Below are 21,315 nucleotides of genomic sequence, written 5' to 3'. Positions count from 1 at the left end.
AGCTGTGAAAAACGACATGTTTTCTGATAAGATTTCAGTTCGGCTTGGATGCATATTCTATGTGGTTGAAATACTAAATCGGCTTCTATGACGCTGCTAAAAGAGATCACCTTCACAGACGGTCCCTCAACATGCATTCACTCTCTCAAGATGCATGTTTTCTCTTCGCTCCTGTTCGTGAGTCAAAATGCACGTTTTGTGTATCATTTCACAGCGAGAAATGCTTCATTCTGCAGGGGTTCATATATTAGACTATGTGAGAGGTTATAGACCAACAGTCCGTGTCCAGATTCCACTTGTTATTCCATTCTACCCATCTGAACAGTACAGTTCGCTTGACATGTTTGAAGTCCCCCGTCTTGGGACTGTCGAATTTGTATAGCGCCTCACAATCATCACACGTTAGCGTAGCCGGCACGGCTATCATCCTCTTTTGAATCCATTTCAACAAATCTTTCCCAAACATTACTGTTCTGGCCCTCCCTTGTCTTTTGTATTTTAAACTCTCCGTTTCACCGATTTTTGCCTCTGTGGAACCACGTCAACTTTTTCTGCCCAAGTTCCCAAATGTGCATTTGGCACGCGTAGGCTGTAGTTAGGCCCTGAAGCTTAGGCTTTAGCCAGATTCAAATAATGAAAGAAAAACCTCAATGTAGCCTATAGATATGAACTGCACAAGAATTACACATGCATTTCATTGTTGTCTCTTTTATTCAACCCACCCGCCATTCATCCACACAATATTTCATGACCCTTAACCCGCCCGCCCCGTGGCTATGAGTCAACCCGCGCATCACTGGTGTGTGCGTGCCCTGCATCTGCGCTAGTTTGTGTGTGTGTGTTTGCTTGTCAGCTGTGTGTTGATCCCCGTACTGCTGAGCTTGCCTTCCTATAAGTGTCTGGAGCAGTTCTCTCTATGTGGGAAGACATGGAGGCGACACTCGTTAGAATGTTGGGAGCTCGGTAAGAGTCTGTTGAGGAAAGACAACCTACGGTGACATTGGAGAGCGCTCCATATACGCACAGCCAAGTTAGGTTGACTGAACTCCGCATTGTGAATCGGAGGGCGACGACGTTCCTGCAAATTCATTTAATCACAAGTCGAAGCATTAAAAAAGGGAGACGTGAATAGGATATGCCTCGTTATATGTGTCATCTATGCTCTCGTTTTTGTCTGAGAGGAATTGCTGTAGGGTGGGACACTAGATGAGCCATTTTGAACTCTATAGAGACAGTTAGTTCTGAACTGACTTAAGCCTTTGAGAAGGAGGGAGGTCACCATCTATAAAGATGGCATCTCACATGATATTATTCTTCCCTAACAGACACATCATAAAAAAACCCTAAGCCAATTCCACGGCAGTCAGGATGAGTGTGAAACTCTGGTGACCGCTCGCTGCTGTGCTTAAATTGCCCCCCCCCCCCCTTTTTTTGTGGTGCACAATAAAATTGAAATGTCATATAAAACGTGACAGGATGCTAATTTAAGGCTCCCAGGGGGCATTTGAAACAGTTCTTGTTGATTCTGTAACAGCAGACAGCCCGTAATCCCCCTCTTCCACCTCCGAAACAACGGCAGTAAAGATTCAAGCTGCTAAATGCTTTCAGGGTGACACCATTTCCAGCCAAGGCTCAGAATTAGCAACGGCAGAACAGCACAGACATAACAACAAATCAAGAGTCGACTACGTGGGTTTGGCTCGCTCATATTTCTTTAGTTTTAACAAGAGATTCAGCAAAATACGCAGTGTAACTTCAGTCATCACAAAATACCTAACGGTTTCAGAGTAAAGCACCACGGAGCTACATGGACTTGGGATAAATGCAGCTGGGTAGTTTCACAAAAAGAGTGCCCTTCGCGTCACTTTGTTATTTTAGTTCAAAACTGCGCCAATATTGAATTTGAAAACCCTGCTGCAATAAATGAAGTGCCTTTTAATATAGACCACACGGACACTTCAATGTATATTATATGAATAAAAGAAGTGCCAAAATCCAGCTGAACCCCGACATGTCTCAAAGTCTTTTAACATCATTGTAAAGCCAGCATTATTTTTGTTGCTTTGACCAAGTCGTATCTGAAGCCTATTATTTATTTCCTGTGATTAGTGATTCATTGTACGTCTGTCCCTCGTGTTAAGATCAACCCTGTCACGTGAGCTGAACTCTCGTTTCAGATGGTGAAATTATTCCTTTTTATATTTTTTCTCTCCCCCTAAATAAATATTGAACATCTAATAGTCAAATCAGAGTGTAAAAGTAGGCGAGCTGGTTCTACGCTTTTTGGCAATTTTCTGGTGGAAAACCTTTACCCATAGATAAACAGGCTAGACACGTTTTAACAATGACATTTTCTTTTTTGTGAAGGTTGCATTCAATTGTCCCTCCCTGTTGCACACAAGGTTCCAATTCCCCTGTCACAAGGGGATTTATGGCCGATTTAAGATGAAATTGTCAACCCTGTTACGGTCAACCCTGTTACGGTCAACCCTGTTACTTTATTTGGCACTTAATAGGCACTTACTATAGTAAATTGAACATGTGGTCTTTTATAACAGAATGTTAAAATGAGGGGAAATCAAAGTTGCACTTCTCAAAAGTCAGCGAATTGTTGGAATGACCCAGCTCTTATATCAAAACGCTAGAACAAATCTTTAGAATTTCCTAAAACTGATATAAACAATGATAACAAATCTAGTTCTTAGCCACCGGCACTGTTTACCAAAGTTCCTCCCTAGATGATTCTTCTTCTTTTTTTTGAAAGGATTGAAGTTGAGCAGCTCATCTGTAGGACATGAGTATTACCCAAGACAGTTTTGGAGGGATGCCTAAACAGGATGCAGTTATCTTATCCATCTAGTTCATAAACAAAAACACATGAATCTCAAAAACAGGACCCTACAGTGCCCATGAGACATACTGGTTTATACAGTACAGTACCTCTCTCCAATCCAACCGGAAGGGGGAAGCTGCAGGACAAACCTGATGGCTTGCGGCCCCAAGCTAGGTCTATGTCTGATAACTATTCGTTCACTATTAATCCCTGAAGGTCAGTGATCTATGCTCATGGCCAGACCGCGATCACACTGTACCAGCGGTCCTCATAGAGGACATGTCTCCTATTAGGAGACATGTCCCAACTTCAGCTCCCTCCGACCAGCTAGAAATAGCACTGTGCTGCTGGCACCTCGCCAGCACGACGTAAGAGGCAGATGTTTCGTTTTGAAAGCAGCAGTGTTAATACATTATTTATTTCACAAGTAATTCTTGGGTGAATATGGAGAATACATCTCCGTTTTTCCCTCCCTCTCTTTTCACAACCACATAAATATCTGGTTAACCGGGCCCCGAGATGCTCCGCACGTTCCCCCCTATCATCTAGTGGCACTAGCAGACACAAAGGGTCTTGGGAAGGCATGCAGGAGCGCTCAGTTCTCTAACGGGCGGGGGGGGGGGGTTGTGGTGTGTGTGTATGTATGTATCTATGTGAGTGTGTGGAGTGTTGCTTCGAAGGAGCCAAAGTCAAACTCCAGTTAACTGTGGCAGCTGAAGGTGGACTATGCAGACACTCTCTCATTCTATTGAGGCTTTTCACCCAGCCTGTTCCCATGGCGAGGGTTGCCGAGATGCCCGAGGATAAATGTACACATAAGTGGAGGTGGAGAAGGCTTATTTTCAGGTTGACCTCTACGTCCCATGGCTCCATCCTAAAAAGCCTATGTGTGTGTGTGTGTGCGTGTGTGCACTTCTAATGGGGCCGGGGGTAGTGCTGCCATGATCACCTTTCCACTCTCCCACCCACCAGCCTCTCCATCAGAGAGACTCAAGGTCGGGCACAACAGCCTACGGAAACCTCCTCCACCATCCAAGACCCTCACTCTGCCATGCTTCCCCCTGCCTGCCCTCACCCCTGCCCTCCTGTCCCCCTACTCTCCTTCCCCTGTACTCTCCAGGTTCCCGGGTGGCAGCGGGTGATGAATGGGACACCGATACTCTTCTCGTTTGTTGGCCTGGTTCAGCCCGCTGCCCTCTCCATCTCCAAAAAAACAAGGCTGTCACATTCACAACAGCCCCAGCACAACTCTACTCTCAAACTTACGTTGTTTTCTGAGAACCTGGGTTAAAGGCACAGGCAATTCAGGGATTTATATGTGATGTACAGTCAATAATAAAAGGTCATATATCCAATATATACACTAGCACAAATACCATCTGTGTTTCTCAATCCTGGTTCGAGACAAGCTACAGGGTCTGCAATGGTTTCAATTAAACCAATTCAATTCATTCCTTCATAGGGCACATGCCTGGCCTTCAAACAGTGGGACACTCTTTCTCTGTCACAATACACTGTGGTGAAACAAGGTAATTTGACAGAGTAAGTCGTGCTGATAGTTAATTTTCTCTGATTCATCAACTTGCTTTACAAAATCCAGGCCAATTTATTCAGTCTTCATAACACCTGAAATGTCATTACATATTCATGTGCGGAGATAAAACAAGAGACCGGGACAATTGGAAAATTCCCGTATTGTAAAAAAAACCTTGTTTTAGAAAAAAGTGATGGGATCGTACCTTCAAAAGCAGCATAAAATATGTATCCTCAACACTCATTACACATTTATGACTCTTGTTAAAAGAAAAGGTAGCAACTGCCTCTTCCCATGTTTGACTTTGAGACACAGACGCAGCCGCTATCATGTGATGTGCTCCAGATTCCAGCCAATCAGAGGGCGGATAGAAGAGCTCCATGTCTGTCAACAGTGCCAACATTCTACTCTGACAGACCTCTGATACTCTGACAGAAGGCAACTTTCACTGGTTTACAAGTGCAGATCTGCTTTAACCGAGGCTGCAGGGGGCTGGTGGCATTTCTCTTCCATATACTGTCCATCAGAGTCAAGACGTCTGGATCGTCTGGTTGTGAATGTGTAGCTGATTCAACTAGAAGGCCGTGACTGGTAGGTAGCAGTGGTATCCTGAGGACAGGGGGATAGGGCCTTCTTGGCTTAGCGACGGTGCAGCATCTCTAAGCACGGGGGGCACACACACACACACACGCACACACACACGCGCGCACATACCCATACAGCTAGCAAAGCGTTCCCAGATGGTGTAACTATTAGATAGGGAACATGAAGCCCTCTTAGCAACTGTTATCTGTGAATGGTCATGTGACACCTGAGACTCGTCATATGGAGAACAGAAAAGGTCCATGGGCTTACACAATGATCGCTTGGGTTTAACTTCCCATTACAGAGGATGTTGTCTCTTCCCGTCTGTCTTTCCTTATTGGGATGGATCCTACCATCCTACAGTCACATAAGGAGGGCACCTTTCCGTGCCGGAACACCCCCCCCCCCCCCCAAAAAAAGGAACTGGGATGGGCGGTGTCGGGGGTGACAATAGTGCGGTGTGTTACGGAGCGAGCGTGCCAGTGAAACGAGGACAGGGACTGGCAGGACAGAGAGAGAAGAGCCTGCAGGCGAAGCGGCTGGACAGACAGATGATGAGCCATATAAGCCAGACAGGGACACCGGGAAGGCCGGAGCGGGGCCACACTTACCACCATCACCCGTATCCACTCAAAGTGCCAGGAAGCCAACATATCCACAAGGATATGGCTTTCAGGCAGTCGGCCGTCATCCGAATGGCCGGGCCTAGGCACCTTGTGGGTCAGAATAGATTAAGATTTTTTTATATTTTTTAAACCAGGGACACAAAGGAAAGGGTTAAAACAAGACTGAGCAGCAGAGCAAAGGAACAGATATCTGGGGGAACGGGAGAGAAAGAAAGAGAGAGAGAGAGAGAGAGAGAGAGAGGGAGAGAGAGAGGGAGAGAGAGAGGGAGAGAGAGAGAGAGAGAGAGAGAGAGGGAGAGAGAGAGAGAGAGAGAGAGAGGGAGAGAGAGAGAGAGAGGGAGAGAGAGAGAGAGAGAGGGAGAGAGAGAGAGGGAGAGGGGAGAGAGAGACAAAGAGAGAGAGGGGGAGAGAGAGAGAGAGAGAGAGAGAGAGGGAGAGAGAGAGAAAGAGAGACAAAGAGAGAGAGAGAGAGAGAGAGAGAGAGAGAGAGAGAGAGGAGAGAGAGAGAGAGAGAAAGGGAGAGAGAGAGAGAGAGAGGGAGAGAGAGAGAGAGAGAGAGAGAGAGAGAGAGAGAGAGAGAGAGAGAGAGAGAGAGAGAGAGAGAGAGAGGAGAGAGAGAGAGAGAGAGAGAGAGAGGGAGAGAGAGAGAGAGAGAGGGAGAGAGAGAGAGAGAGAGAGAGGGAGAGAGAGAGAGAGAGAGAGAGAGGGAGAGAGAGAGAGAGAGAGAGAGAGAGAGAGAGAGAGAGAGGGAGAGAGAGAGAGAGAGAGAGAGAGAAAGAGGAAAATAATCCACCTGATGTGTTAGAAAAAAATGGCAAACAATGTGGCACACTTTGCTTTGCAAGACAATACTCCTCCACACTTTTCTCCCCACCTTTTTGTTCTTTTACTCTTTATTAGCCAAACATGATTAAAATGCAGTTCCGAGGAGCGTCTCCCAGAAAGAAATAGGCAAAAAAGTAAAAAGCACCTTTTTTTTTTTTTAACAGCGTGAAGCTTTTCATCCTTCACAGGCGGGGAGAAGAAAAGAACTCAGCTCAAAAGTTCTCTTTATTTTATTCTCCTCCGCACTTAAAAAACAACAACCTAACTTGTTACCTGAGGACATGCATGGCGAATCACAAGCTCAATAGCCCCCCAGAACAACTTTTCAGTCACACTTTTTAGAGTATTAAAAATAATCCCCCCCCCGCGCACTCTTTAGTCCAATTACATCGGAGCACGCAGCTATCGGCGGATCGGCGCGGCGCAGTGCGGAGCTGGGGCTCCGGCGGCTCCTGCGCTCCATGTGCTATCTGCAGATAAGCACCGTCTCCCTCCACGCCCAGATCCACATTGTCACAATGCTGCCTGTACCAGGATCAGATCTTACAGCATTACACACTGCTGAGAGGTTACCTGTGTTTTCCCCTCTAATGTCACTGCGATAGGAAAACAGAGAGAGGCAGATAGAGAGGGAGAGAGAAAGAGAGAGAAAGAGAAGCAAAGGGAATGACAGAAAGACGGCTCCGAAACAGGACAGAAACATCGATGGTAGAAGAATGAGGAAAAAGGGAGATATTCGGAGAAGAGGAAGAGCGAGAGGGGTAGCGATGGCTGTGAAATGGGGTGTAGCGTATTAAGGTTGCTGCTGTTAGGCCCATGGGTCAGGAGAACGGGAAGTGTGTTGCTACGGCGCCATGGGCGTCGACGAAGCAACCCAGCAACGGTTAATACCCAGACACCTGCCAGGCCATCGATAAACACAGGGCTGCTATCAGGTCGCCACAGCTGCCTAGAACCCCCATGATATCCTCCATTACTGACTCCACATGGTAACGGCGAGGAGATTAGCAACTTTTTTTTTTATTAGCAGATAGTATCTCCGTATACTCGCCTTAACAGCATAGCAGTGATATCACTTGATTCTCTCTCTCTCTCTCTCTCTCTCTCTCTCTCTCTCTCTCTCTCTCTCTCTCTCTCTCTCTCTCTCTCTCTCTCTCATGCCATTAATTGTCAGGCGGAACTCAATGAAAGCTTCCCCGAAAAATGACATACAGCATGAATAACACAAACAGTGTTTTTTCCCAAATTATGCTGAACAATGTGCCAGTGTGTTCCCAGTGTGAGCATGAGTGTGCGTGCTCTGTGGAGAACGTGTGTGTGTGTGTGTCCTTCGCCTACAGGGAGAGGGGATGGTAAAAAGCCTGCCTCAGCAATACAGAGGAGAAGGATAAGGAGATAGAGAAATGACTAGAGAGAGGGAGAGTGGGGTACTGTCAGCTCTTCATCTCTTTTCAAGAGATCCTTACTCGAACTTAGAATATCCATCACACCTGAGTCCACATGAATGTTCGAATGACGAGTAGCGAAATGTCTATGTGTTATTCACAGTACAGTAATGCCTAGGAAGCATACTGGGAAATGAGACAGACATGTGCTTAACAAATCAGGGCTGCTTCGCTGTACTAAGTTGTTGAGTCGACATAATCGAAAACAAAGAATGAACAACAACAAACAATGCTTCTCTATACTGTCTAGAGTCTCTACCAGCACCTCATCAGGGCACCTCACTGGAACATGTGACGCAGTCAAAGTGTCCCTGGTGTTTCTAAGCCAAGTACGTAACGCACGTACAGCCCTGTGTGGGTACCAACGCTCAAACTACTCTAGAGGACATAGACAATAAACCCAGCATCAGACAGAGAGGGACAGGACGGAACGAGAAAGTGAAAGGGAGGGAGGGAGAGGGAGAGACAGAGAGGAGAGCGCGCGAGAAAAGAGAGAATAAGCAAGAGCGAGGGAAGAGGAAAGGGAGGTGGAAGAGAGAAAGAGAGAGAGGGAGGGAGAAGGCTGACATCTGTAGTAGGTGTAAAGAGGCTTGTGGGTGAGGTGTGTGTGTGTGTGTGTGTGTGTGTGTGTGTGTGTGTGTGTGTGTGTGTGTGTGTGTGTGTGTGTGTGTGTGTGTGTGTGTGTGAGCGCGGTAAAGCCGTGAGTGGGACATGATTGCAGTGTGTATCTTATCTGGCTAGCAGTAAGTCCTGAGGCGAGACGAGCGCGACTCCAGTGACCAGCCATGCGTAGTGAGTGTAATCTTCTTCAGCCCCTCTATCCCGCTCTGTGAGACAGGCTATCACACACAGGGACCCTGGAGGTGATAACTTTACTCCAGCTCTGGACAGCAGGCTGTGTAAGACAAAGCTGCGACATTGATGTCATTCAGTCCCTACAGATGCTACTGGAAAGTCTAGTCTGTCCTGTACTTACACCGAAAGCTCCCATGGCATACATGTACCAACCTGATCTCATAGTTTCACTACGGAATTTGACGTAATTGGATGAGCGTTGAGTTTTGACCCGTTAATTCTGCGTGGTTACAGGGTTAATTTGCATCGTTACAGGGTTTAAAACAGGTATTGATTCTGCGTGGTTAAGGTTAGGGCTATGGTTTGGGGAAGGCTTAAATCAAAATAATAATAATAATAATAAAAAGACCTGTTTCCAGTATCATCAACTAGTCTCCCTGCTTGCTAGAGAATTGTGAACTGCAATGGCGCAGTGGTCTAAGCAGTTTTTATTTATTTATTTTTATTTCACCTTTATTTAACCAGGTAGGCCAATTCTCAAGTTCTCATTTACAACTGTGACCTGGCCAAGTTAAAGCAAAGCAGTGCGACAAAAACAACACAGAGTTACACGTGGGATAAACAATCGTACAGTCAATTACACAATAGAAAAATCTATATACAGTGTGTGCAAATGGAGTAAGGAGGTAAGACAATAAATAAGCCATAGTGGCGAACTAATTACAATTTAGCAAATTAACACTGGATTGATAGATGTGCAGATGATGATGTGCAAGTAGAAATACTGGTGTGCAAAAGAGCAGACGAACAAAAGCAAATATGGAGATGAGGTAGGTAGTTGGTTGGATGGGCTATTTACAGATGGGCTGTTTACAGCTGCAGCGATAGGTAAGCTGCTCTGACAGCTGATGCTTAAAGTTAGTGAGAGAGATATAAGTCTCCAACTTCAGTGATTTATGCAATTCATTCCAGTCATTGGCAGAAGAGAACTGGAAGGAAAGGCAGCCAAAGTAGGAATAGGCTAGGGTTGACCAGTGAAATATACCTGCTGGAGCACGTGCTAAGGGTGAGTGCTGCTATGGTAACCAGTGTGCGGAGATAAGGCGGAGCTTTACCTAGCAAAGACTTATAGATGACCTGGAGCCAGTGGGTTTGGCGACAAATATGTAGCGAGGACCAGCCAACGAGAGCATACAGGTCGCAGTGGTGGGTAGTATATGGGGCTTTGGTGACAAAACGGAGGGCAATGTGACTGCATCCAATTTGCTGAGTAGAGTGTTGGAGGCTATTTTGTAAATGACATCGCCGAAGTCAAGGATCAGTAGGATAGTCAGTTTTACGAGGGTATGTTTGGCAGCATGAGTGAAGGAGGCTTTGTTGTGAAATAGGAAGCCAATTCTAGATTTAATTTTGGATTGGAGATGCTTAATGTGATTCTGGAAGGAGCGTTTACAGTCTAGCCAGACACCTAGGTATTTATAGTTGTCCACATATTCAAAGTCGAACCGTCCAGAGTAGTGATGCTAGTCGGGCGGGCAGGTGCGGTTGAAGAGCATGCATTTCGTTTTACTTGCATTTAAGAGCAGTTGGAGGCCATGGAAGGAGAGTTGTATGGCATTGAAGCTCGTTTGGAGGTTAGTTAACAAAGTGTCCAAAGAGGGGCCAGATGTATACAGAATGGTGTCGTCGGCGTAGAGGTGGATCAAAGAATCAAGAGCGTTATCATTGATGTAGACAGAGAAAAGAGTCTGTCCCAGGAATTGAACCCTGTGGCACCCACATAGAGACTGCCAGAGGTCAACAGGACAACAGGCCCTCTGATTTGACACAGTGAACTCTCTGAGAAGTAGTTGGTGAACCAGGCGAGGCAGTCATTAGTGAAACCAAGACTGTTGAGTCTGCCGATAAGAATACGGTGATTGACAGAGTCGAAAGCCTTGGCCAGGTTGATGAAGATGGCTGCACAGGATCTTGAGCGTGGCTGAGGTGCACCCATGACCGGCTCGGAAACCAGATTGCATAGCGGAGAAGGTACGGTGGGATTCGAAATGGTCGGTGATCTGTTTGTTAACTTGGCTTTCAAAGACTTTAGAAAGGCAGAGCAGGATGGATATTAGCCTGTAACAGTTTGGGTCTAGAGTGTCTCCCCCTTTGAAGAGGGGTATGACCGCGGCCGCTTTCCAATCTTTAGGAATCTCAGACGATACAAAAGAGAGGTTGAACAGACTAGTAATAGGGGTTGCAACAATGGCGGCAGATAAGTTGCTCTCTGGCTTGAGCCCAGTGCTGTGCCATCGTTATGTTTTGGAGGGGGAGTGCCGACGAAGGCAAATGCTCGAAATCCACGGCTCTTTCCTGTCACCAGAAAAAGAGAAAAAGTTGTTATCTAGAACCTAAAAGGGTTCTCCAGCTGTCCCCATAGGAGAACCCTTTGAAGAACCATTTTTGGTTCCAGGTAAAACCCTATTGGGTTCCACGTAGAACCCTTTCCCCGGGGGGTAGGTGTGTGAGTGTGTCTGTCTGTCGCTGTCTGTTAATCATACAGGTCTCCCTCCCTCTCTCTCTCATTCCCTCTCTCTCCCTCCCTCTCTCTCTCTCCCTCTCTCTCCCTTCCTCTCTCTCAGGGATGAGTGAGCAGACGGCGGTGTGTGTGTGCCGACGGTGTGTGGTGGCAGAACCATCGCCTGCTGGATCCCCTGTAGCGAGGGCCTGTCTGGAGGATGACAGACAGGCAACAGGCAGGAGCCCAGAGAGACGTGGAGGGAGGGAGGGGTGAGAACCAGTGCCAGCCAAGGTAATGACACCCTCATTAGAATATGGCCACTTTCTGTTAGTGTGTGTTTAGCTCTTCAACTGTAATGCAGGTGTTGACATTGATGACATTGAGACCTTGGTATATCAAGTGTGTGTGTTTGTGTGTGTGCGGGCGCGTGTGCGTGCGCACATGTGTGTCTAGTCATTGCCATGAATTTACTGGCTGTGGAAGGATTCGCAGGAAACACATCTTGAACATCTTTAAGTCCTGCCATCCGCACACACACACACACACACACACACACACACACAGACACACACACACACACACACACACACACACTGCTATTCACCTGGACTATCTCAACAGGTACTATAACGCTCTATGAAAACTGTCTTCTGCATTGATATCATGTTCTCATCCCACGTGGACAGTTCACAGGCAGGCACGCAGCGCGCTCAAACAAGCGCAATCACGCGCACGCACATACACACACACGCGCACACACCACCAGAGAGAGGAGGGGAGGAGGAGGAAGAGGAGGGAGAAGCAGCACAGAGTTAAGCTTCATTCTTCTTTTCCCCTTCAGGTGCCCGCGTGGGTTTAACAACTGAGCCGTCCCCATCAATTAGCCTGGACTTTGGACTTTCATTGAGAGTAAGTGACTAATATCAGCGTTGGCTAAGAAGAAAGACACTTTTCACGATTGCCCAACAATCTGTTAAGTGGATACACATGTGGCGGCCTCGGCAAAGCCTGCAAGGGGTCCTCTCCCCAATAAAAAACAGGTGCTCCACTTTTTTGCCATGTAATACCCCATTTAGCCCCCGGAGCAAAGGTTATCCAGCTAATAGCTGCCTTGTGGTGCACAGGGAAGAGCAGCACACACGGCCAGAACTGAACATCTGGAACGGATTGCACATACTTGCAACATATGCTTCAGGTTCAATTAAAATGAGGCCTTGGCACATTTATTAATATTTTTTTTCTACCTTTGTGCCGTGAAAAAGGCCTCCTCTGACCTGACCTTAATATTATACAATTTTAGCAAAGAGGAGAGGTAATGAGAGCGTCAGGTCATTTCAATACCTGAGAGTGAGAATGGAAATGACAAATTTGTTCAGCCTCAAAACTCCATTTGTTGTGCACTTAACCAGGGAATAAGGGGGAGGGAAAGAGGGTGTAAGAATGAAAGAGAACGGGGGAGGGCAGGAATAGAGGGAGGGAGGGAAAGAGTGAGGGAGAGGGCTAGGGTGGTTTGAAGAGACAGATATTGGTGAAATAAAGAGGAAAAACACCCCCCCTTTCAACTTCCCTACAGCTCAAATGGAATGCTAACATTTGAGGGGAGCAATAGATCAAAATGTATGAAGCCAGAGTTGGTCAATTGTAGCCTTTGTGGTCGCCTTGCTATCCGGCGCCTCAGCCCTGTGTGCAGAAAGAGCAGGGCCCTCTTATGTGGAATAATCAGCTCAGGACTCAATCTGACAGACGCCGCGAGCTGCAGCTCCCTCATTTCAATATGAAAGTTGAAATGTCTTTTTTTTTTTCTCTTTCTATAATCTGCATCTTTTCAAACGCCTGTTTTATTTTTTTCTGAGGGAAGGGAGGAAATGCAGAAAAAGAAAAGTAGAGCAATAGAGAGGTGAAAAAAGGTTCAAGGTTGCTTAACGCATATCTTCAATCGCCGCCCCGTACACCGTAGCCTTGGAACCTTGCAGCCGTGGAACTTTTCCCTCAGAGCCGCTGGAGGAAGGGGGAATGAAAATGCCGAGACGCATGTGGACTGGAGTGCACATAATATCGGCTTTTTTTAACCCTGTGATCTCACACAGACCACTTGTGGCACTTTGGATATTTCAATGGGCTGGAAAGAGGTCAGCCTAAAATAACTCCACTCTAAATGAAGAGAGTCTTCAGGCTATTTCATTTCAGATAACAAATTGCTTCGTCAAAGGCTCATACAAGTCGAATAAAAAGGACAGGCTGAAGAGATTTTCGTCGAAAGTAGTGGCCCAGAGATGCTAAATCAGATGATATTCGAATTGGTCTTGGTGTTGGGCAAAAAAACTAACAATAACCACGAATCAGTGTGCAGACAAACCACAACATGTCACGTACTGCCATTTACATCATAGGAAGAACCATTAAAAACTCTAGAGCACACAAATATCCTCCTGAAACAGAACAGAACCTGGGGAACGATTACTTCAGATTTTGTTTGGTAACTATTCGACAGGATAGTTGTCCTCCGTTGTCCTTTAGGTGCTATGAAAACCTTGCTGCGAGTATCAAATGTCAGGTTCCGTAACGTTGAAGCCTAACGCCGCCTCTCTCCCTGACTAGGACTAGAAAGGATCAGAAAGCTCAAGGCTAGTATGGCTACAAGCTGCCACTGTGTAAACGAGCGAGCTAACCCACTAAAGCAGCCACCTGTTGTTACCTGATAGCTTCTGAGCACATATCCTCTTTTATTACTAAGTCTATGAGAAGATAACGCTCCTAAATAGTTCCTGAAGCTCCTTAAAGTCGGCGCTTTAAAGCGTGATCCCATCTCGGCGGCGCAACGGGCCAGCGCTGCACATCAGCATTCCAAATACAGTAGATAGCTACATAAAGAAGAGAAGAGGACGTTTTAGAAGAGCGAAGCAGAGCAAATCACTAACACTGGCAACCGTGATGCTATGCATGAAGGGGTTACAACAGGCAGAGGGGACGTGTCTGGACCCATTTCAGGAAGACGACGAACAAGGTTCAAAGTTCGGATGCGTGCGTGCGTGTCTGCGTGCACATTTGAACGTGTGCATCTGATGTTTGGAGTGTATTGACATGGAGTGTACACAATGCATCTATGTGTTTATATTTCCTGTGTGTGGAACGCTGGCACCCCAGAGACGTCCTGTCCCTTGACAGCATACAGAGAGAGAGAGAGAGAGAGAGAGAGAGAGAGAGAGAGAGAGAGAGAGAGAGATAATTACCTTGTCATCTTTCTCATAGTCCTCATCCTCGTCCTCCAGCAAGTCCTCCATCGCTTGCTGCACGGCGGTTGCCACAGGAACAAGAGAAGAAGAGAGAGATTTAAAAATACACAAGTGGGGCAGACAGGTATTCTCATTCATTCCCATTACCACAGATTGCACTATGTACAGTATACTGTACACCTGGCTGATGTTAATACAAGTCAATACAGGGCTGATTGTAGGACTGTTAGTCTTCCAGGCCAATCTGAGCCCACATCTGACCACCCATTCCCCTACCTCTCCTATCACTACAGGGGGTAGAGGAGAGGAGAGGACGGCCTCCAGCAGAGGAAGCCCCAGTGACAGAGAAGTGTAACTATTTGCTTCACTGGTCCCTAACTGATGGAACAACAGCCCCCCCCCCCCCACCCCCACACACACACACAAGGGAGAACAGATAAATAAAGAGAGAGAGAGAGAGTCTGGCAGAGAGAGAGCGGGTGAAAGTAAAAATTTAAATTTAAATATTTCTATGTATGTATGCATGTGTGAGATGCTGAAGAAAATAGGTTAAGGAGTTGTGGAAAAGTTGTTGTTTTGACCTTTCTGACAAAAGGCATAAAGACATCATTAGTAACCATACGTACGTTATGTGTCTTCTTCAACCTCTCAAGTGGCCTTTTAAATCACCTCGGAGGCCTACATAAGCACATGAACTAGGTTTTGAATCAACCTCTTGCCATTAGCTATAGGCAAGGAGGAAAGTGGGGGGAGAAAACAGGCGCTCAAAGTTGTATTACACAACAATGAAGGATGAAGCAGTCAACTGTAAACAGGTTGACTCAGATCAGTGATTGAACTTAGTATCCCCTGGGAAAGAGGAGATCTGCAGATAGTCGGACGGACAGGAGGACGGACAAACAGATGGATGGACAGACGGATGGAGAATCAGACAGAGTCGGTGGTATCACGCGTGCATTCTTGCTGCCTGCCTGCCTGAGGAGCAGTGGTAGGACGGCACAGATCGTTATTCTTTCCTCCCTTTCGTGCCTCCTCCCCGTCAATCACACATCAAAGCTACAGGGTCAGACGCAGCGGCATTACCATAAACAAACGGGCGCATCATAAACCCGTAAGCTGCCAAGGGGGTTGCATTTATCTCCTCCCATTATCCCATACCCCTACCCTACCCCCTACCCCCCCGCCCGCACCCGCAAACAAGTTGGAGAAATCCAAAAATCATTACTTCCCAGAACAATAGCTTTTGTCCCTTTGTTTTACTGGAATCATAAAAAGTGTGGCTGACATAAGCTCCTTATGTAAATACAGCTTCCCGCAGAAACAAAGAGAGGTTCAACCCAGTTGTGCTGAGCGTGGAGAGAGTAAATACAAGTCATGGCGTTGTGTGTGTGTGTGTGTGCGTGTGTATGTATCTATCTACAGCTTAGTATGGTTGTCTAACTTGTTCTACTCCTGCCCATTCGCTGGAATCCATTGGCGACCACGGCAATCGACTGTTACCGAGCTAACGAGCAAGTGTCCCGCATCTATAACTCTCGTGTACAATAAAGACCTGGGCACCGTGTTAGAATCAACAACCACAAAGGACGCGCTCAAAATGGATCATGGGTTTCTCCAAACACAGCCTTTTTTTTTACTACAGTTTACAGCACAGTAACATACTGTAGGCCCCATGTTATCTAAAGACAGAGAGAATATCAGCGTTACCGACAGAGACAAGGATACCGTCACCCCCCCCCCCCACGTTCTCTTCTCCCCTCTTGCCTGGGGTAAAGAGAACAGCCTTGTTCACCGCTACGAGAGTGCCTAGTATTATAAATAAATAAAAGGAAAGACATGTCATCTCATCTGCCCTGAAGATTGCCACCACTAAACGCTGTGTCTCCGGAAGACATCAATTACCAGCGCGGTGCTGATGAATTCAACAATTTCCCCTGTCCTGTTATGATGAACACTGTTTGGGTATATTGTACCATTCAGCTGTTTATCCCCTTATCGCATCGTTTGAATTACTATCATTACAAACCGATGCTTCAAAGACTCAATGTCGACAGGATCGTGTAACGTTCACACAGCCCACGATGCGCTTCAATCCAACACTTTACCAGAGGGGAAATTAACATATTCAAAGCATTCAAATCATCTGAACGGTACAGGTTATACTCACAGATTACAGAGGGTACAGGAATACATATAAAGATCCTGCACACGTGAAATATGTCAAATACATAGCTAGGTGTAATGCAGTGGAGGCTCCACAGAGGAGGAAGGGGAGGGCCATCCTCCTCAGTGAATTTCATAAAAATAAAAATGGGAAACATTTAAAAAGTTGTTATTTAAAAGATAAAACTATACAAAATATGTTCACATGTCACTAAATAATTGATTAAAATACACTATTTTGCAATGGCCTACAGTAGCCTCAGCAGTACTCTGTAGGATAGCACCATTGTGTAGCCGGAGGACAGCTAGATTCCATCATCCTCTGGGTACATTGACTTCAATACAAAACCTAGGAGGCTCATGGTACTCACTCCCTTCCATAGACTTACACAGTACTTACGACAACTTCCGGAGGACATCCAACCTATCAGAGCTGTTGCAGCATGAACTGATATATTGTCCACCCAATCAAAGGATCAGATAATTAATCTAGCACTGAAAGCATAAGCTGCAGCTAGCTAGCACTGTAGTGCACAAAATGTGGTGAGTAGTAGACTCATAGAGAAAGACAATAGTTGAACAATTTTGAACCCATTAATTTATTCAAAAATGAAGGAGGAGCAAGAGAGAGAGAGAGAGAGAGTGACAGAGAGAGAGACAAAAAGCTAGCTATATTTTCTATATATTTTTTTCACACAGCTCAAACAGAGGGATGCTATGTTAGCTAGCTGGCTATGACTATCCAACACTGGAACTCTTCCAAGTCGAGGTAAGCTTTTGGTTTGACTAATTTATTGCCTTCTGGGCCCGCCATTGTAACTGCTAAACTGCTTTCTGACTGTACACTGTACCGCATTAGCCAATAGGGTGACAATGATGTACGTTGTGTGCAGCGGTTATGATATGAAGGTTTGGCTTGCAAAGTTCTTTTTCCCCTGCCTGGTCCCAGTTCACAAGTGAAGGGAAAAGGTGAGAGGAGGACAGCGCATAGATGTGAAAAGGGATACAACGAGCTGTTTGTATGTGGCTATGAAAGTGAATGGTGTATTTATTCCTCCGATTCTGTTGAAAAAACGTCTTAAACAAAAGCATACGGAAAGAAACGGGGATAAACATACCTGAATTTGTCCAATAGAAACTCTTGTTTGCAACTGTTGGGCGAATGATTACATCCTAGTTCAGCTGGATGCAGGCAAGAGTGTACAAGGTGGTATTGAATGTGCCACTGACCTGGGTGCACCTACGTTGCAAACTTTCGTTTATAGGTTATGGTTGTATTAACCTCATGATGGGTATAGGGAACATTTTAGTATCATGTAGTAATCTAAACCTATCGCTGTTACATTGAACTGGGTCAACGGAATATGAATGACAGTCATCCAATATGCTGTAATAGAAAAAAGACAATGCTCATGAAAAAATAATTGCCCTCCCTCATCTTAAACGGCACCGACCGCCACTGGTGAAACGTATAAATAAAGTATAGACCATTTAGTATGGAGCAGTGCTCGTGAACACATGTCCTGGAGGGCAAGTGTCCTGCAGAGTTTATGTGAGTCTGGCTTGTTTAAAACCAGCCTATAGGGTCAGTGCCATGGCAAGCCATTTCCTCTTGTTTGGTCATTAAGCCCCAGTAGGCCGGAGATCCTGACACCTGTGTGCCCTAAAGGAGCAGGGAACAGGGAGCTGACAGAGATATTGATGTACAGTAGGCAAGTACAGGGCACTTGAAGTAGGCCTACCGGCTGTGGGAGGAGAGAGAATAGGAAAACTACAGTGGATGTGTGAATTGTGGAATACCACTCATGCCTTGGATGGGTCGATGAACCTGAACACACACATACACACACTCAAGCACATACACGTGCACGCACACAAGGATAAACACGCACATGCACACACCAGACAAGATCGACATCACCATTCGACCCCCTGAGCTGCCGCTGGCATCCTCTTCACCCCAGCTCGATGACGTCCGCCCTGCCAAGCGAACGCCGTCCCCCAACCCCCCACACCCCCACCACCCTCCTACCACCACTATCTCCGCTGTCTTCCTCCTAACCTTTCCGAATGACAGCCGCTAGGGGAATTGACGCCAAGGCAGACATCCCGCCGAACATGAAGATATACTCTCCTTTTTTTCCTCTCTCTTCTCTTCCCCCTCTCCTTCTCCTCATCTTCCTCTTTGATACGTGAGAGGGTTTTAACCTCTCCAGCTGCCGGGGTCTGCTCCAGTCCCCTCCAGGCCCTGCTTGGTATGCTGTCTCTGTGTGTGTATGTGTGTGTGTGTGTGTGCTTTGGCGCTGGAGGAGAGGGGAGGGCTGGAAGGCTGATAAGGACTGTGGGCAGGCAGAGCTTGTCTGACCCATACGGGCCCTTCACAAGCTGTCAGAGCCCTGGCCCTCACAGGGGGGGCCTTCCGTCTGCGCTGACCCAGCCCTGGCTCACCCAGCAGGGGGCAGAGAGGGGTGAGGCTGGCTGGGGCGCTCTGGGACTGGGGTTGACGGGGCCTGCCTGTTTTCATGATCACACAGACCAGGCAAAAGTGCCAATCATAATCATCACTACATTCCAGAGAGATACACATAGTATTATCTTATTGATGGACACATATGACACATGTCAGCACTGAGTCAGACGGACCGACGCAAAGAAAATCAACCTCTGAGTTTTGCTCAAACAGAACCAAACTGAGATAGACCTTAGTTTGTATCAGAAACAGGGCTGGTGTGTGTGTGTGGTAGAGAGAGGCAGGTGCCTGGCTGGGGAAAGTAGGAGTCACAGGGTAGAGGAGGCTCTGGGCTAGTGTCTGAACACCCACACACTGTCGAGAGACACACACACACACACACACACACACACACACACACACACACACACACACACACACACACACACACACACACACACACACACACACACACACACACACACACACACACACACACACACACACACACACACACACACACACACACACAGCCAGAACAGTCAGAGAGAGCAGCAACAGAACAACAACAAGGACTGCGGCAGAACACGGAGAGCTGACATTGTTAGCAGCAACGGGTACAGAGGTTCACAGGGATAGAGAGGGGGAGGCTGGGAGACTGGCGCGGCGTTCTCGCCCCACTCCCAACCCCGTCTGCCTGCCTGCCAGCGAAGAGGAGCAGGGGCGGCACGGGGGAAATCAGCGGGGCACAAACGCTTCCAGTTAAAAGTGACATGACCTTTTGATTTTGTCACCTGTCACCGACTGCCATGTCTTCCGCTGCACTGAGGAGCGCCTGCCAGGCACCGCAGCCTCCCTCTCTCTCTCCTTTTGTCTATCTCTCTGTTTTTGGGGCAGGGCCACTGCGGAGGTGTTCCTTTGGTTTGAGTGAAGGCACACTGGGCCAGGCTCTCTCTCTTTCTCTTTCTCCTCCTCCTGCTCCTCCTTATCAGAATATAGTTCATTCTCCTCTCTTTCTGTCAAATCAAATCCTTATGGGGACACATGACATCCCATTAACTTCTTCCAAGGCTTGTTGCTCATTTAAATTAATTATATCCCAACCTATTCTTTCATGGTACAAGCTAACAGAAATGGATTGCTGTTCACATCTAACTAACAAGACACTGATGGCCAAATGGGTGTACTGTGCACAATCGACTTAATGTGAGAAAAAAGACAACAATTAGTCAATTCAAGTAGAAGGGGCGGAGAGAGAGAGAGAGACAGAGAGAGACAGAGAGAGAGAGAGAGAGAAGAGAGACAGAGAGAGAGACAGAGAGAGAGAGAGAGACAGAAAGAGAGAGAGAGAAGAGAGACAGAGAGAGAGAGACAGAGAGAGAGAGAGAGAGAGACAGAAAGAGAGAGACAGAGAGAGAGAGGCAGAGAGAGAGACAGAGAAAGACAGAGAGACAGAGAGAGAGACAGAGAGAGAGAGAGAAGAGAGACAGAGAGAGAGAGACAGAGAGAGAGAGAGAGAGAGACAGAAAGAGAGAGACAGAGAGAGAGAGGCAGAGAGAGAGACAGAGAAAGACAGAGAGACAGAGAGAGAGAGAGAGAGAGAGACAGAGAGAGAGAGAGAGAGAGAGAAGCTGCAGGCTCTAACCTGGCAAACACCAATAAAGGCTGAGAGAGTAGAAATTGGTGGAGAAAAGGCCCAGGGTCGTATGGGAGGCCTGGTCTTTTGAAACAATATGAGAGAGAGAGAGAGAGAGAGAGAGAGAGAGAGAGAGAGAGAGAGAAATTAGACTACTTGACACTGGAAAGAATCAAGCAAAACACTGACCGAACTAGAATGGTATTTGGCCCTAAACAGACAATACACAGTAGCAGAATACCTGACCACTGTGACAGACCCAGAAGAAAATCCTTGAATATGTACACTCGGAAAAAAAATGTCTATCTAGAACCTAAAAGGGTTCTTCAGCTGTTCCCATAGGAGAACCCTTTGAAGAAACCCTTTTGGGCTCCAGGTAGATCCCTTTTGAGTTCCGCGTAGAACCTTTTCCACAGGGGTTCCACACGGAACCCAAAATAGTGCTACCTGGAACCAAAAAGGGTTCTGGCTGGAACCGAAAAGGGTTCTCCTATGGGGACAGCCGAATAACCCTTTTGGAACCCTTTTAGTACAGTCACAGTGAGCATAGCCGTGCTATTGAGAGAGGCCATCATATGCAGGTACAAGTTCCTGACACTTCTCCCTATTGCCAATGATTTTCGGGGAACTCAAATATTATTTTCAGATTTCCCAAAACTTGTACGAAAAGCTTGGTGAGGAGAAGCCT

The 21,315-nt window shown here is 46.7% G+C and overlaps 1 protein-coding gene across 5 annotated transcripts in view; it reads right to left on the bottom strand.

Annotated features, from left to right (window-relative positions):
* The window catches only part of LOC135514391 (multiple C2 and transmembrane domain-containing protein 1-like), a 209,531-nt gene that overhangs the window by 19,814 nt on the left and 168,402 nt on the right, over positions 1-21,315 (bottom strand). For 3 of the 5 annotated variants that reach the window (XM_064937841.1, XM_064937842.1, XM_064937843.1), the window contains 2 exons: positions 14,377-14,433; positions 5,564-5,665 (listed from right to left, as the gene is read on the bottom strand). In XM_064937841.1, the coding sequence (XP_064793913.1) occupies positions 5,564-5,665; positions 14,377-14,433 (159 nt within the window). The remainder of the gene's footprint in view (positions 1-5,563; positions 5,666-14,376; positions 14,434-21,315) is intronic. The other 2 variants (XM_064937844.1, XM_064937845.1) reach the window with 1 other exon arrangement.

This window comes from Oncorhynchus masou, chromosome 25, assembly GCF_036934945.1.
Source record: "Oncorhynchus masou masou isolate Uvic2021 chromosome 25, UVic_Omas_1.1, whole genome shotgun sequence".
In the NCBI taxonomy this organism is placed as follows: Eukaryota; Metazoa; Chordata; class Actinopteri; order Salmoniformes; family Salmonidae; genus Oncorhynchus; species Oncorhynchus masou.
This window is presented reverse-complemented; position numbering and strand designations above follow the sequence as displayed.